Source organism: Chelonia mydas, chromosome 4 (genome assembly GCF_015237465.2).
Source record: "Chelonia mydas isolate rCheMyd1 chromosome 4, rCheMyd1.pri.v2, whole genome shotgun sequence".
NCBI lineage: Eukaryota > Metazoa > Chordata > Testudines > Cheloniidae > Chelonia > Chelonia mydas.
This window is the reverse complement of record NC_057852.1, coordinates 114,741,615-114,759,444: the sequence shown is the minus strand read 5'-3', so window position 1 is coordinate 114,759,444 and position 17,830 is coordinate 114,741,615. Positions and strand designations below refer to the sequence as shown.

The following is a 17,830-nucleotide window of genomic DNA, read 5'->3' as shown; positions in this document are numbered from 1 at the left end:
GAGAGATGAGAAACATTGAATAGAGCTGGATGAAGACTGCGCTTTCTACAAGTTGTTGGTGATTGGATGCTTTGCAATGCATTTGACATAACTGGATTCCTTAATTTTCATATAGAGTTGGTGGTGGTTGTGAATGGGAAACCTTCTGTGTTACACAACATTGTGTTTTTGTACTGAAATAGAGAAAGGGTATGAATGTCATTGTGACACAAAGGAAACTAGGGGTATGAGCAAAGATTTCATACAAGGAGCAATCTGAGAAACAGCCAAGATCAGGTTGAATTTATGGCTGTTACCTTAATAATAAAGCAAACCCCAGGAAGGGGGGGAAGTTTAGACCATTTTGTGTATGTGTGTGTGTTTGCACATACCTACAGCACTACAAGCAGATTGGGAGTGCCATCTTGTATAAAAGTTTAATATTCTCTTAATTAAGAAATCATTTGACTCTTTCCTAATATTTATTGGTTTTCAGTGGGGGGGGGGGGGGACACGACAATGGAAAGGAAGCAAAACACAACTATACCAAAGCATTCTTTTCACAGTTAGGTATATGGTTTACCACGTTTTTTCACACTACATATTTGTTATTATTTCTATTTATAGAATGGTAATACTTCCTGAATTTCCCATTCCCCTTGTCTTATTGATCCCAATGCTCCACTGAAATTAAATAGAAAGCTAAAGAGAAAAGGTCTCAACAAATAAATAAAAAGAAAGTCATATGTTATTGAGCTTGTAATGAGTTATTACATGTTTCATTGGTAAAGAATGCTACAGTTAAGATAACATACAGACTTTGATTATAAGCCCCTCTTTTGACAGATAACTTGCTCAAAAGTTGTTAATTAGCAAAACCCACTTAGATGTTTTTGTTACTCAGTGTGAAAAATGTTTCTATCAGTTTTAAAGCATTTATGGTTCTGCATTCACCATTTATCCGTAATGGGAATATTTCTCAAACCAGTAAAAACTGGTAGAAATCTTTTTGTACCTTAAGCCAATGTATATGGCATAAAAGGAAATACTACATGTGTTCACCTATGGTTACAGAAAAAGTGCAGCTGCTTTCTACTATACTGGATTGTGCTACCTGCCAAATAGTACAAAATATAGCACTTCGTTGTGAGATCATGAGCACAAACATGGGAAGGAGGAGTTGTGGTGGTTTCTGTGATTAACATAACTCTGAAGTTCTTGACTTCTGTGCAATTAATAATGCAACCGTAAAATTACACTGATGTAACTTTTCTCAGGTAGCAATACAACTTCATATATCACCAGTCAACAAAGGAACTATGTTCTGTATCAACAGATCACAAACTACCTTCTGACTGACAACTCCTTTGAATAAATACAGTGTTAAAAAAACCAATCGCCAATCGCTTCCACTTGAGTCAACTGCAGAAACTGCTGTTAACATAATGAAATCAGAGCATATTCAAAAATTCTGGGCATGTTTATGTGGCGAAAATGATTATATAAGGAAGTGGAATTGCTAACAGGTCCCAATTCTGTAGTTCTTACGGTAGGTTCCTGAATACTTCATTTCAAATTTTCCCCAACCCCCAAGTTTTGTTAAGAAAACTCCCAATTTTACTCTCTTAATAGCTTAAGACCTGCTATTAAATATGCTCTACTACTTTTCAATATTATAATTATTATTTATATTACTTTTTTCTCCTGACAGGCTTCTGACTGACTCTGTCCTGAATAAAGAAAAGGAGTACTTGTGGCACCTTAGAGACTAACCAATTTATTTGAGCATAAGCTTTCGTGAGCTACAGCTCACTTCATCGGATGCATCCGATGAAGTGAGCTGTAACTCACGAAAGCTTATGTCAAATAAATTGATTAGTCTCTCAGGTGTGCCACAAGTACTCCTTTTCTTTTTGCGAATACAGACTAACACGGCCGTTACTCTGACACCTGTCCTGAATAAGAGCTTCTCTTTAGACTCAGACTCATGTGATTAATGTGACTTGCCAGTTCTGTGCTATTTCCATCTTAAGCAGTAAGATTAAGTAGATCATCAAATCTCATGTCTATTCATCATTCAGGGTACGGTCACTTGCATCCAAGAAAAGAGTAATAGACAATCCAGAGAGGTGGATTTATAGTTTTACTTGTAGCCCCTTTATTCACAGCACAGTCATTTCTCCTAGAACATGAACCATGCTGTTGCAAAAAGAAACAAAGAATCAGGTACCTAAATATGGATTTAGAAGTTTAGCCTGAGGCACCCAGTTTGGGCACATCACACTTTAATAAATATATGTCCTGCTTGGCTCTTGCATCAACTTGGGTGGGTACCTTCTTATGCCCTCATAGAACAACTTGTTGAGCATTTCCTTCATTCAGGGGGCTGTCAGCAACTGATAGCATTGGTCTATAGGTTCAATCTGATCAATCAAAAGGCCCTCAGTAAGGGAACACCTCCTGAAGGAGATCCATTGGATTCCCCTTGTTGGATACCTTTTAGGCATGCTGAAGCCCCCATCTGTTTCAGCTGGTCTATCTTTGAGGTTTTGGGGACCTCTCTCTGACTTTCTGACCCTAAATATAAGAACTATTTGTAATGGTAAATGGAGCATGATTCAAGGAAGACTCTGGAGACCTGAATTCTATTCCTGGCTCTGATACTGACGGATCGTGTGGCCTGGGGGAAGTTGTTTAACCTCTCTTTGTCTCAGTTTCACCATCTGAGAAACTGGGATAATGCTGCTGCTCTCCTGTGAGATCTGCAGATGAAAAACACTGTGTAAGAGCTAAGTATTATTATAGTACCCCCTTCCTCTCATCCCATTAAACTATAGTTTTGGCAAGTGACCCCTTTTGGTGATGAGGTGATTGGAGGAAATGCTGGGTTTTGCCTTGCACCAGATTACTTTCTTAGGTTCTGTCTACACTGCACACCTTACAACTGCGCGGCTGTGTTGCTGCAGCTGTGCCGTTGTAAGGGGCACCGTGTGGTTGCACTTTAGCGCTGGGAGAGAGCTCTCCCGGCGACAAAATAAAACCACCTCCAGCGAGGAGCAGTAGCTTCATTGACGGGAGCACACTCCTACCGATGAAGCGCTGTCCACACCAGCGCTTTTTGCTGCTAAAAGTTTTGTCGTTCAGGGGGGTGTTTTTTTATACCCCTGAGTGACAAAAGTTTTAGCGACGAAAGTGCCACTGTAGACAGAGCCTTAGTTAAACCAGAACTTGAACTGGTTGGTTCTTTGTGGTAGATTTCAGTGCTTGTCACAGCCCAGATTACCCTTATTCACACTGAGTAGTATCTTAATCCAGAAATAGTCACGTTGACCTCAATATACATGTGGATTAAGGTACTACTAAGGGTGAGTTAGGTGATCATAATTTGGCCCTACATTATTGAGTCCAGATTCCCCATGTAGTAAAAGACAACCACTACACACACACATACACATAAAAGAATGTCCAATGCTCTTGAAAATTTCCTGGGACAGTAGCTATTTTCCACTACTATAGCATTGCTAGATTTTACATTTGTATGTGGTGTGACACTAGTCTAAGTATCTTTCAGCTCACAAATTTGCTTCATAAGGATCATAGACAGTTGCATTCAAAAACTGCAAAATGAAGATGAGCTCATGAATACAGATTAATTATTGAATCATTCTTTGTGACCAGAAGAATAAAGTGCTTTACACACTGAATAAATCATTGAGTATTCTTTGGCTACCACTTACCACACATATTTGGGAGAGCTTTCAGAGGTTTAAGTGAAACACATTAAAAATTTAATCATCTAAAAATTCATGCTATTGAAATGTTATGCGGTCTAAACAAATTAGCATGGCAGTCAATTTAGAAAACCAAATGTTTGCTTGCATGGGCAATTATTTATAGCTGGATAAAATGATAGATGATGTTCTGCATAAACATTTGCTCTTGGATAAAATTAACAGTTTTTTGTTCCATGGTTAATTTTATTAAGGGGAAAATGCTGTTTTAAAAGGCTGTAAATCTTTTTATAGGCACTCTATGGGGGGAAAAAGGCAATAGAGAATATTTTTAGCGAACTGCTGTAAATTTTTAAAAAACAGTAATACTGGCAAAGGGTATTTTCTCATTACAATCTGTATTTACTAGTAAAAAATAATAATTGTAAAAAAGCTACTTAGATTTCACAGTATCTTTCATTCCAAAGATTTCCAAAGTGCTTCACAAACAAACTGAATTCAGCTGGACCGCTCATGTAAATGAAGTTACTAATGCAAGCATGCATTGCACAACTGGATCTTTGAATTGATAGATAATTAATAGTTCATCAAGTGAAGACTCCCTACCCGACTTAAAATGTAGGGGACATTTAGATAGGGAGAACATGGCAACCAGAGTTTGTATGCGACCAGAAGTCTTGAGTTATCACCCCTACTACTTTATTAAGAATACTATGGGATATTTAATGAGCACGCATGGCTAAAACCACTGCTTCTCTACATCTCTCTTAAAAAAAAAAAAAAAGCAGTAACGTCAGCAGCACAGTCCTCCATAACCCTGTACTCGGACACTGATTGAGCAATGGCTGAGAAGAAGCGTGTCATCTACTATACTGAATCACTGAGACCACTTCCCGCAGCATTTAAATGTTCCTCTGGTCTTTCATTCAAATACTGACCCAGCATGTGCCTACTGAACTGGTGGGATCATAAGTGCTGGAGCACACAATGGTATGATTCCTGAAAAAAATCTACAGACATACCAGACAGGAGTTTCAGTCTGGGCATGAGCCTGGGAACAGTGGTATTTGCAACAATATTTGCATTTCAATTTTCAAGTTCTTGTTTGTTTATGTGACCATTGGGATTTCTACTCTACAGAAAGAGTGACAGGGCTATAATTAAATCTTGCTAATAGCAAGCAAGCAAATAGATTAATGTAATGTCTATGTATTAATGAGATAATATTTGTAAAATGCTTTGAAGAGACAGTGCTATAAAGGGGCAAATTAATACTATAATTAGGGTTACGATTTTATCCCGGAGATCACGGAGAGTCATGGAATCTGTGACTTACAAAGACTTCCGTGAGTTCAGCCCCGCGGTTGGCAGCTGTAGGGTCCTGCCGCCTCCCACAGTGGCAGGGAGCTGCAAGATACCCCTGCCACCTGAGGCAGCGGGCCGCAAGCTGCCAGCAGCCATGGGCAGTGGGGGTACCCCGCAGGTCCCCGCCACTACAGGCAGGGCGGGTACCCCACAGCTCCCCACTGTGGCAGCAGGGCAGAGGGACCCCTGCAGCCCCTGGCCGCTCCCCACTTTGGCAGTGACAGAGGGACCCCTGCAGGTGGTGGTGGTGGCAGCAGACTATGGGGAGGGGAACCCTGCAGCTCCCCTCTGCCACGGGGGGGAGGGGAAGGAGCAGAGGGACCCTGGATCTCTGAGCCCCCATGGGTGGTGAGGGCCTCAGAGCTCCCAGCCACCCACAGCTACCCAGTCTCTTCCAATTTTATCATGGATATTTTTTAGCAAAAGTCAGGAATAGGTCATGGGCTCCAGTGAAGTCTTCTTTATTGCCCATGACCTGTCCGTAACTTTTACTAAAAATATCCATGACAAAATCTTAGCCTTAATTATAATCATTGTATGTTTGTTTTTCCTCAAGGATCACATCAACCTATTATTACTGGGCTATTATTCCCAGAAGATAACTTAAAGGGACACTTTCTATTTGAATTTTATGTTCCTGTATTAAGGATATATTGTGAATTGAATGTTTTTTAGATTCTTTATCAAAAAATATATATTACGGTTTTTCTTCTCTCCTGCCTCTTGGGTAGACCCAAAACACTACTACCAAACGCTCTGCTGTCTTTTTACACAACAGCGTGCTGCCTGTATAACCTACTGTCTAATTGCATCATGGATCTTTTAATGACTAGTCCACAAAGAGGATAAAAGTCTACTGTTGCTATCCGACAATGGAGGTACTGTAATTCATTAACTCACTTGGTAGGTGGGTTCTATTCCTGATGGTGACCTGGTTTCAGTTTCATTTTGTTGCTATTTGTAAACACCTAATTGCAGATTCCTGTGAAAGAGTGTGCTTATGAACTCCCACCCAGAGCAGTGCAGGAGAGTGATCCTGTTTGCCATCAACAAAACAGTGAAACTGACCATACATAAAATGCTGGCAAATGCATAAAAGAAACAAACTTGGGGAAAAAGAAAAGAAAAGAAAAACATACCCCCTTCAATCTCTTCCAACTATAGTAGGCTTAGGAGTTACTTGGAACAAGAGAAGGTATAACATTTTCAAATGGCAATGTAAAATTCAAGTTGGTGTCCCTTGGAACAGGAACAATAAAATGTGCCAGAGGATTCTTGAAATAAAACTAAGTCTATAAAGCAATGTTTCAGTGTATCTCAAAAGAGCATGTTTGAAAAGTTAGAGATTTCCATACATCACTATTTCCAGCGGCACAGCAAGCAGACTGAATATAAAAGAAGGGAATTAAAAATAACCTTGTGGGCATGAGAAACTTACTGAAGAAATCACAGATACCGGGAACTAACTTAGACATTTCTTGTTAGATATAAGAATGTATTCTGAACATGCCCTAAAAATTGACTGTATGGAACCCACTGAAAAGACAACAGGCCCTCTTTATAGAATGGCTTTTATGCCATCAAACCTTCTCCGTGTAATTTTCAGTGCCAGAAAACAAAAGGTCAGCATCCTCCACATATAAAAATATCTGCCAAATCATTTTTTTGTGTTTATCTTAAACAAAGAAATATTAAAATAATGTCCCATTTATTTAAAAGTGTGGCTATGTATCTAAACTGAGATCATCACAAATCTAAATATAGATGTGTGGAAAGGTACAAAGATCAGGAGAAGGCCTCTGTGACATTTAAGATCTCCTTATGTCCCGTACAATATGGAAATAATGTTGATAGCTTGATTTAGTATAACATTTAAGGGGCCACAAAACACTTGTTATCCTACTAGAATGGATTTTTTGCCAAAATTGTTTCTCTGACATTTAAAAATGCTTTAAATCCCAACATGATTATGCAATATTGTTTTAATAGTATTAGAATATATGCAGATAAAGCTTTAATTAAAAAGTATGAAATTTATCGTTGCAGTTAATCTGTTGATTTGCAATGTCACATTCCAAAAACCTTTAAATGTTTTAATTATAACAGTGCAAACAAAAATAAGCTTGCACTAACAGTGAGCAATTTATTTAACTACTGAAAGTACCTTCGGTTTTATTTTGTCACAATAGCGTATCATGTTGTCTAATCAAATTTGCTGGTGAGGGTGAGGAGTAATGAAACTGCATGTGGCTACTACTTCTCCATCAAAAGTTTATGGGGATTTTTAGTATTTGAATTCAGTATACATTCACGGCACATTATAGATTCTGGTGCTAAAGAGCTTTGTATTCACTACCACTGAAGGGGCCAGAAGTGAAATCATGGAACTTTGGATCCTCCACATCATTGTGGTTGTTTTGCTTATCTTCCCATCACTGTTTAAAATGAACGGCTGGTGTATAAACAAACATTTACACGTACGCCATGAAAGGTGAAAAATTTTGCTTGATACTCATTAATCACTATGGAATAATTGTCACAGCACCACTTTTTGACGGCTTTCTGAAGTCCAAAATGACTTACCTAGCCCAACCCTGAATTGGGATCTTGAGGATAAACTTCTCCATGCTCTTCTTTCTGTTCATTTACATGAGCAGTTTCACAGCTCACTATCTGGATAAATTTGATACTAAAGCTGTTGCTATATAGTTTAAATGTCATTCTGGGGTTTATACACCCTACAGAGTCATGGAAAGTAGGTCTAGAATTGGACTCAACAAATGATATTTTCAAGCTGTTGAACTTAATCATCAACATATGGCTGCTGATAAAGTTTTTAACATGAATAAAGAAATAATACATCAGTAACATAACATTAAATAAGTAATTTTAAGGGGGTTATTTATCATCAAATGTACACATATCCAATTTATCATTCAACTTACGGAAGAAACAGCAGACAAAATCTCAACAGTGCTGGTGCTCAAGGTAACATAAGGGATCAGTTTAGGACTTATCCCAGCTTCACTGAAAATGCTGTTTGTGTAGTACCAGATCTATATTAAAATACAAAATAAATGCTTCATTAGCTGTCAGTTTCATTAGCTGTTAGTTTGAAAAAGAGGACTTGAACATTTAATTTGAATATATAAATAGAAGACTTTAAAAAAAGCCAAATAATATTGCACGATGAGCTGCCTGAAAGTGCTGAAGTGACTATAAATCTTAAATTGGGGCACATGATTGATGTATAATTTTTTGTTTCTTCACTCACAAATCAAGAACTTTGAGCAAAAAATGGATAAAACCTAAAAGGCAAATTATAAAAGCTGAAATATAGTATTGGGTCTAATTCTGTACTGCCTTACGCCTTGTGAGGTGACCTGTAATATTTACACCTGTGCATAATAGACTGAAAAGGGGGAGTAAAACACAACCAAGTCACTAAACTAGTATCTTACACCCACTCTGCACAAGTGCAAATGGCTACACAAGATGCACGGCAGTACAGAATACCTAGGGCCCACCCCAGCAAAGTACTGATGTGATGGCTGACATCTTGGCCAACACGCTGCACACGGAACTGGGGGACCCCCAGAACTACAAGCCTGAGCTACTACAGCTTGGCCTCTCTAGTTCGGGGCTGTATCAACTCATCTCCCCTATGGACTGGCACAGAGCGGGATTTTAACACACATTCACCAGTGGGTTACACTGAGTGCCCGCAAGTGGCCCACAAGTCAATCAAAGGCATTCAGTATCTTGATGAATATGGCCCTTGGCAAGTAAATGACAGCACAGAAACATGGCACATTCTAAAACCTCTGCAGGCCAATAGATCTTTGGGAAGGGCTGGATGAAGCTGATTTGTATTTTCTACCGTTAATAAGGACTGCTTTCTACCTAGACGGTCGTACACCATGTAATGTGCTTGTGCTTTAAAATAATGTGTCTGGGCAATACTAAAGCATCAGCTACTGTTCAGAGAAGTGAAAACTGTAAACATTTATTTGAAATCTGAGATTCTTGGACAGAAGGAAATGAGACAAAGAAAATCAGATGCCAAAACATGCAATGTGATTAGCGGTTCTACCATAAAGCAGAAACATCTGGCAGACAGAGAGAGGGGATGTCTCTGATTACCAGAGAAGGAGAAAAATAACGGATTGCTAGAAGGATGTGAAGTCTCTAAAATAAAGCCCGTCACCTGCCATATTGAAAATGAAAGCCATAAACAACATCTTGGCATGTTGAGTGAATGGGCTTGGGAGAGACTGACAATCCTCCCACTCCAAACAAGATGCCACAGACGACCAAAGCCTCTTCAAAGGGAAGCTAAGTTTAATAAGCCCAGTGGGGCATATGAACCTCACTGAGGGGAAGTCAAGCCTGAGAAGTCCACCAAAGCACATGGGTCTTAAGGGATCCTAGTGAGGGTGTCTGAACCCAAGCAGCCCAGAGAGTATGTGACACCACATTCTGACTTGGTGCCTTGTGTGGGTGGAGCTTAGAAGAGTATTACCATCTTGTTCACCCAATTCTGACCCGTGGACAATATGATTCTATTAAAAAATGGTTCAGCTCAACTAGACATGGCAGAAACAAAGAGCAAAGGGAGCATTCATGTCCCTGTGCAATTCACATGCCAAGGAATAACTGTTTGAGAGAAGAATAACCAGTGCCAATGATTTATTTTAGTAATCTGGATAAAATATTTCAGTATCTTTGCCCTTAAACATAATTTACAGAATAAAGTTAATCTTTGTTGATTGTCTATCAGAAACTTTTTATCCCTCAAAATTCTATCTTAAAGTTCCACATGGTGTATGTTAAGCAGTTTGAAATTAATTATATTAAAGATGAAGCAGGAGAGAAAAGGAACAGATCAAATTCACCAGTGATGAGAAATTATATTCACTTCATTTAGTTTTATGTGTACTTTAGGGCTGAGATACTTTATTATTAATTTATATTTTGAAGTTAATTCCTTGTCCATGGTATATAGATTTATCATATACAACTTTTTATTAACTAGTAGATCTAATATAGCTTTCTTTTGAATACTGTGATTGATTGTTTAATGATTCACCATAATTACATCTAGTAGTATGATCATCAATGTCTTCATTATAGTTTCTGATGCATCTAGAAAATAATGTACTTGGTGGAATTAAATGGTGAGATTTTTTATTACAAGATAAAACCTTAGAAGGGAATAATTGCTAGATATACTCCTCAAGATACCAGCTGGACAATTACAGAAGGCAGCTACTTGGTAATCTCCCCTGGGAATGATCTAAAGCTCTTGGATAAATGTGGAAGGATCAGTCCAATCTTTTTTCTGACACACCCATCTGGGCAAGACATATGGCAAGCCCTGCCTGGCTAGTAGGCCACCACAGGCCAGCTGGATCTGAGAGTTTAATATTATGAAGGATTTTCACATTGTAAAGAACTCTCAGATGAAATCAGAGAAAAATGTTAATCCACTTAAAATACTGTGTCTGTGTGAGAATGGATTTATTGAGTGCTTGCGACTAAGTAGGCAAAATACTTGCTCATGGGCCAAATCCTGATTGCCACATAGTCCCACTGATTTCAGTGGGATTCCACTGGAAGTTATGTCAAGTCTGTAAGAATAATGGTTGCATAGTTGAGAAACAAAAGGCTATACTTATTTTTTAATTCTCTCTCAAAATTAAAACAACGTTATCTCAAGAAACCTGCACCAGGAGAGGTTGGGTGCCTACATGCGCACAATCTTATTTTCCTGCCAAAAGGACAGTAGCATCTTTCTCTCTCAGTCCCATTGTCCCAACTGGGGGCCTAATCCAAAATCCACTGAAATCAATTGGAGTTATTTGCACTGGCTTCAGTGGGGTTTGGATCAGGCCCAATCTGAGAAAACAGTATACACCATGCAAGACATCATATACTTGCACTGTTCTACTTTTAGATCCTATAAGGAAGAAAGAGAACCTGCTTGCTCTTTGTGCCCTCCTATATGATGAATAATCTGTAGATTCCAATAGACATTAAAATGGCAATTTCCACTAGATAACAGGATTCCAACATATGCCTAGGTGTGAGGACACTTTCTGTGTACCAAGAGATTTTTTCAGAAATGCTTAGCATTCCTCAAACTAAGTCTCTGATTACGTTTTCAAGATTACAGTGGATGTTTATACTGGTGAAGAATTCAAAGCTCAGGTATGCATATGTACAGAAGCACGGTCCTGATTTAGCAAAGTATTTGACCATGTTCCTAACTTTAAGTAATCAATGGAAGTATGCATCCACTTAAATTTAGGACTGTGCTTAAATACCTTCCTGAATTTAGTCTTAAATAAGGAATTCAAGGAGACATATTTCCCAAGTGAGAAATGAATATACTGGATAAGTTACTGTGAAATATGATTGATGCAAATAGTGTAATTACGTTAAAAAAAACAGCTGGGGCAAAACTGTCATTGAACATGTACATGATTTCCATTTACCACAATGGAAGCCCAGTAAATATATCACAGAGCTGAATTTGGCTATGATTTGATTTTGCAGGAAAAGAGTAGAGAGGGCTATAAAATTGACATCAACCAAAGAAAAGCAGCAGCAGGTATGTCCAGGTACCTTACCCTCTTCTTAGAATGTCTTAAGTTCTTAGTGGCATAACAAAGCAAGTGAAACAGTGATTCAGTATGTACTTCAGCCAATTTTTATTACACAGCACCTTTCTTGCAGGCATCTCAGAAGGTTTTACAATAATAATAATTTAACTAGAAAATCAGTAATTCAAAACTCAACTTGTGTAACAAATTTTACATAATTGGCAGAATTATATGGAAAAAGAAACAAACCAAAAAATGAGATAAAAATACCTAATTCCTACGACTACAGGGCACTGTCAATTGATATTTCTATATGGAGCTTGATTTCAAAATGTGCCTACCTAAAATAAATGCTGCATTAGTTTTGGAACATGTACAATAGTTTTAAAAAAATTACACCCTACCAGGAAAGATATGGTGTTTTGCTCTTAAAGCATGTCATATTTCATTGGAGCTGGTCAATTCTGGTCTTTCAAATATGCCAAAAGTCACACATTTCTCCTTATATCCCTGAAAATATATCTATGGGATTTTTTAAACAATGGAAGCACATAACTTTATTAGTCTGTGTTACTTACTGTAGGTGTCATTTATTTCATTTATAAATTGAGTTGATAAACTGTAACAAAGAATGCGTGACAAGATAATTCCATTTCATTTCATCTCAAAATATCCACAACAAGGAACAAAAAACCCTGTCATTAGCACTGAAATCTTGCAGTTAGAAGAAAACAATACCTACTGTGCTAGTTTTTTTCTAGTGTATCCTAAAAATTGAAGAAAATCTTTTAGACTTCTTTTTCGTATGTGTTGATAAGTTTTTCTGTTACCTGGGTTACATTTCCAGTTCATTATTCTGCAGTACGATCTTAGACAAATCACTTTAGGTAACATTTTCAAAAGTGCCTACGTGACTTTTAAGGTATGTCCACACTGCAGCTAGGAGTGAGCCTCCCAGTCTAGATAGACAGACTTGCGCTACCGTGCTAAATACAGCAACGTTGACGTTGCAGCACTAAGGGAGGCTTGGACAAGGCATTTGTGCACATGCCCATCCTGCCCCTTGAATCCTAGCTCAGGTGGCTATTCTGAACCTATGCCAGGGCTGCAAGAGCCAAACCGCTATTTTTTGCACTCTAGCATGAGCCCTGCTAATATGAGTCTGTCTATCTGGGCAGGTGCCTTGCTCCCAGCTGTAGTGTAGATAGACCCTTAAAGGCTCACTTTTGCAAACTGGGACTTATGCTCCTAAGAGCATGAGTCTTACTGAAAATCAAAGGGACTTAGGCCTCTAAATGCCTAAGTCACTTGTGAAAATGTTACCCCCAGGAGACCCCAATTAGAGCTGAGCAAATAACTGATTTTTCAGTTCACTGGCAGTTAAAAAAAATTTGGTCGGGTTGAACCAAACCCCAAAATTGTAAAAGTGAATGACTGTGAATTGCCACTATGAATGGGGGGGGAGGGGGGGAAGGAGCGGGGAAAGAGTGTGAGAGAGAGAACAATGCATACACAATGTCAGGTGTGCCAGAGGGAATGAACAGAACAGGTAATCATCAAGTGATCCACCCTTGTCGTCCATTTCCAGCTTCTGGCAAACAGAGGTTAGGGACACCATCATGAGGAATAGCAGAGAAATGATAAATTATGAAAATAGTCAAGTACGAGAACATATAAATACTGATTAACAAAAGATGTGACCCATTAGCAGGCTGGATACTGAAAAGGAATACTTACAGCATTTAGCCCACAGAGCTGGTAGCAGGCCATGGTGATGATCACAGTAATGATCTGCCAGCGTACAGAGCGGTTTCTCAGAAGTTGAAGGACAGACTCTAATTTAACATTTCTCTGTGCTTCACTCTCTTCTAATTCATGAGACACATCATCTTTCCCAAGGAAGGTCTGGAATGCTGCAAATGGACAATCGGATACCTTAGCAAGAAACCTAATATGCTTTATTTTAAAAAACAGGTGAGTTTCGCAAAGGTTGAATACATTTAAAAACACACAATGTTTTTCACCTCTTTAGTGTAGCTATTTTGCTCCCTTTTTATTAAGCGTGGCCTAGCTCACCATCATCACTACAATGGAATACAATTTTGGGGCCCAGTCCTGCAAGCTGCTGAGCTTGCTCGACTCCAGCTGAAGGCAATGGCCGTCGAGGCCATTCAGCATCTTGCAAGATCAGTCACTTTCTTTTATTTTGCGTCTTTCATACAAATTCTATCTCCAAAATACTTTACCAAGTCAAAACAATACAAAAGACAATGGAGAATGTAAACTGAAGGAAATTTTAACCAGGATTTCACAAGTGGTGCTGAACACCTCATTTGGTCCTGACTACCCGTGTAGCCAACCAGTTGAGCACCTGTTGACACCATTCATCAGAATGGCAATTTTTGGTAGCATAGGCAAGGTTTTAGTCAGAAGACCAAAAGCAGAGGGGAAAACTACATTACAATGCATAGCAAAGGGAGAAGTGGGACATTTAAAGATGTGATTTAAAAAGAAACAGTTGTGGAGGCAAAGATATATAGGAAGAGAGAATTAATTTAACCTACAGCTACAAAGACTTACATGGAGCTTGACTGATAAATAAGACGACAGGGTCCTTGCCTCAAGAAGGTAACCTTTTAAGAGACTAATCTCGCTCCCATCGAGTCCCAAATGATTTGGAACTTTAGTGACCTGAAAATCCCACCTCTCCAGCTCTGTGATAGTGCAGCCATTTTGATCAGTGGAGGCACTAGAGGCAATTGCCCCCTGCTTTCACAGGAAAGAGCCTTAATGTCTGAATTAAATGAACATTTATTTAAATTAAAATAAATAAGAGGTCATTTTATGTACAGCATATAAACACTTTTAGTTACATAGCATCTGTATTTGTGTGCCAATACATTCTCCCTCCTCCCCTTCTCTCTGTTTATGTTACAATACAATACAGATTCTTTACATTAAAGAAGAGAAAAAACTTAGGAGGAAGTCTGGAATTCACACAGAACTATTTAACATTGATTGTAACAGAGATCTATGCATCCAATGTACCTATGGTATCTCTCTAGCACCTATCACCACAATATCCAGAACAAAGGAGGGATTTTCCAAAGCACTAGCCTAACTCAGTTCCATGAAGGTTAATGGGAGTTTTACCATGGACTTTAAAGAGAGCGGTGTTAGGCCAAGCAAATGGGTGAAAATCCCACCTAACAAATGCAAGTAGCAATGAGATCAAGAGACTTTGTTTCTGAAGATGAAACAGACTGAAAAGTAATGAGAAAAAGCAGAAAGGTGCAATTATTATAAGCCAAGAAAGAACATACATTTGGGGCTGAAAGATTTTACCCTTCCTAAAACAATAAACAACTTCTTTATGTAGACAGATTACAGCCAAGGATTCAACTCCTTGGTGTATTAAATGGTTGGAAAGAATTACCGAAAGCAGTTAGTATTTTCCCAGTTCCCATACATAGAAAACTGGGAATCTAATTCATGCCACTTTCCTTATGTCAGTGTTTATACCTCATTAACATGCATCAGCCAAAAAACAAAAAACCTAAACCACCTTGATGCAATAACAATGTGTGATGATTTACTGCATTAACTTTTCGCTGTGAACAATAAGAGCTTTCTACTGCATTCATGCACAAAACATTTCCAGAAGCATTAGTCACTTTTCAAAGAACCCTTAATTTTGAAGTCGTCCTATGGGTGTGCTATAAATTGCTGATATTTTTATTAAAATCTCCAAGAACATATCCTGGGGGTTGGCTTCATAACATATATTTAAATGTTTGACACCTTGGAATTATTTCTGCTACAGAGAATCAATTGCATTATAAAGGCTCCTGTAACCAGGCTGTTCTGAACGCTGTAGGAAGCAAGTCTCAAAAACAATTATTTACTCAGCAGGCCACTTAAAATTCCTCCTTTTAAGGAAATAATAGCAGTTATTATTATTTTATTAGGAAGGAAAGTGATAGCGTTGCTTTGATTTTCCTGAGAAAGAAAAAAGCGGACTTTTGGCTTATTCACAGCTTTGCAAAGTATTATCTACAGAGGCATAATGTGCACAGCCACTCTTTTAGACCGTACAAAGGACTTGGATATCTAATAAAGACAGATACACTGAGTCATGACAATTGAAACGCCCACATTCCATTTAAGGTCTAAAATTCCTGGACTGTAGCATTATCAACAAAGAAATAGGCCATACTGTGGAATTTCAATGTTATTAAGAACGTCACCCAAATCAAACAAAAACCCCATAATATCAATGTTCCAGGACCTGCGTTAGCTACCAGTTCAGTTCTCATGGAATTAAAAAGGACCTAGCCAAAATCTTCAGAACTGTCTAGCAATTTTGGACACCTCCATTTTTTTCATGCCCAACTTGAGACCTCTTAGGGTCTGTCTACATTCAACTAAACACCAGCAGATGGCCTGTGTCAACTGATGTGGGCTTGTAGGTCATAAGCTGTGAGGCTGTGGTGTGGACATTCTGGCTCAGGGTGAAGTCTGGGCTCTGGGACCTTCTCCCAGCGCATGATCCCAGAGCCTGGAATCCAGCTCGAGCCCGAACATCTACACAGCCCCATGGCTGAGCCCCAGAAGCCTGAGTCAGCTGACATGGACCAACTATGGGTCTTTAATTGAAGTGTAGACAGACCCTTTAAAGAGCCTAATTTTCAGGGGTGGTTGCTGATCACTTCCTGAAAATATGGTGCGTCAAGCTGGGCACCCAAAACGGAGGCAAACAAAAACAGTAGTCACTTTTGAAAATCTTGGGTCATTAGCTTTAACCTAACTACTTTGAGAGCTGCATTCTCAAGAGACATCATCTCTCAATGCTCCATTCTACCATCCCTGGTACCAAGAGAGGCATCCGTGCAGGATCCCACTTCATTCGGAAGAAAGGGGGCTGCTAGCAGAGCATTATACCTAAAGGGCTTTTTCTTCTGCAACTCACAGTTTTCCCTTTGGTGCAACACAGACCAGGCTATTTTTTAAACCTTCTGGCACACTGCTTAGATTCATCTAATTATGCAGGTCTTTAGAGCAGAGGTAGGTTAATAAACAAATCTTAACTGTTTTGTGATTGGGGCCAAGGAAGTGTCCTTTTCTCATGGACAAATTATAATTCATTGAATTATACTTTTTAAATGATGTAATTAATTCTTGTTTAAATTATTGTAATATATGTAGAACCTGGTATAAACTGTAAAAGTAGAAGTAAATCTAGGTATAGTATATTTAATGACCGACCTACCTATCTCCATATTATATTCTTTATTGTTAAGGATGGTAATATTGAAGAACAACACATAAGGAAGGTAATTAGAAGTACAACATATTTTTAATGCATCTGTTTTATTTTTTTATTGGTGTAAATCAGGTCAGTGAACAATTTTCTTCATTTTTCCTGTTCTCAGAACTCTCAACATCCCTGTAGGGCATGCAGTCAAAATACAGGTGCAGTCAAGTAAAAAGGAAGCAATCTGTCCACTCTGCACAGGGGGTTTGGTATATTTCTAACCAGAGGAGGAAGTCAAAAATTGTTAATACAAAAAATGATTAATCGAGCACAAGGTAGAAAAAAAAAGCATTTTCCTTTCCCTCCCTGCAGTTCAGAATAGAGATGTAACTGCCAACAGCAAAACATCACAAATACTTGAAACACCAGTAAATCAATGAATGCTAACAAACCACTATTTCCCTACATTAATGCATAGTATAGAGCACACTTGTACAATGCTATATCCTTTCCAGCAGATTTAACAAGATTTCGTGTTACTCAACACTTATCCTGAAATTTCCTCCAACCCCCCGATTCCAATAATGTCAGAAATATAATTTTATAAGTTAATAACATTATTTGGTAGGATTTTTCAAGCCTGCTTGACTAAGGAAGAATATGCCTGGAGAAGTGGTAGAAAGCTCAGACACTCGCATCATTTAAACTCAGCAAAGTACAAAGATGATAAACTGAAGGAAATAAATCCTGCACTGGCAGGGAGATGGCCAGTGTGCAGTAATGGGGCTTTTCAGTCAGTTATGTCTAATTTTATTAACTTAAATTTTTTAATTTGAGTTGTTGGAATTGCATGCAATGGCAATTTTTGTCCTGGCAAAAAGGAATGATTTGTTTCA

General features: G+C 38.5%; 1 protein-coding gene across 3 annotated transcripts in view; it reads right to left on the bottom strand.

Annotated features, from left to right (window-relative positions):
* The window catches only part of SLC2A9 (solute carrier family 2 member 9), a 168,978-nt gene that overhangs the window by 86,612 nt on the left and 64,536 nt on the right, over positions 1–17,830 (bottom strand). For 2 of the 3 annotated variants that reach the window (XM_037898063.2, XM_043544650.1), the window contains exons 7-8: positions 13,418–13,593; positions 8,021–8,131 (exon numbers count right to left, since the gene is read on the bottom strand). In XM_037898063.2, the coding sequence (XP_037753991.1) occupies positions 8,021–8,131; positions 13,418–13,593 (287 nt within the window). The remainder of the gene's footprint in view (positions 1–8,020; positions 8,132–13,417; positions 13,594–17,830) is intronic. The other variant, XM_043544649.1, reaches the window with a different exon arrangement.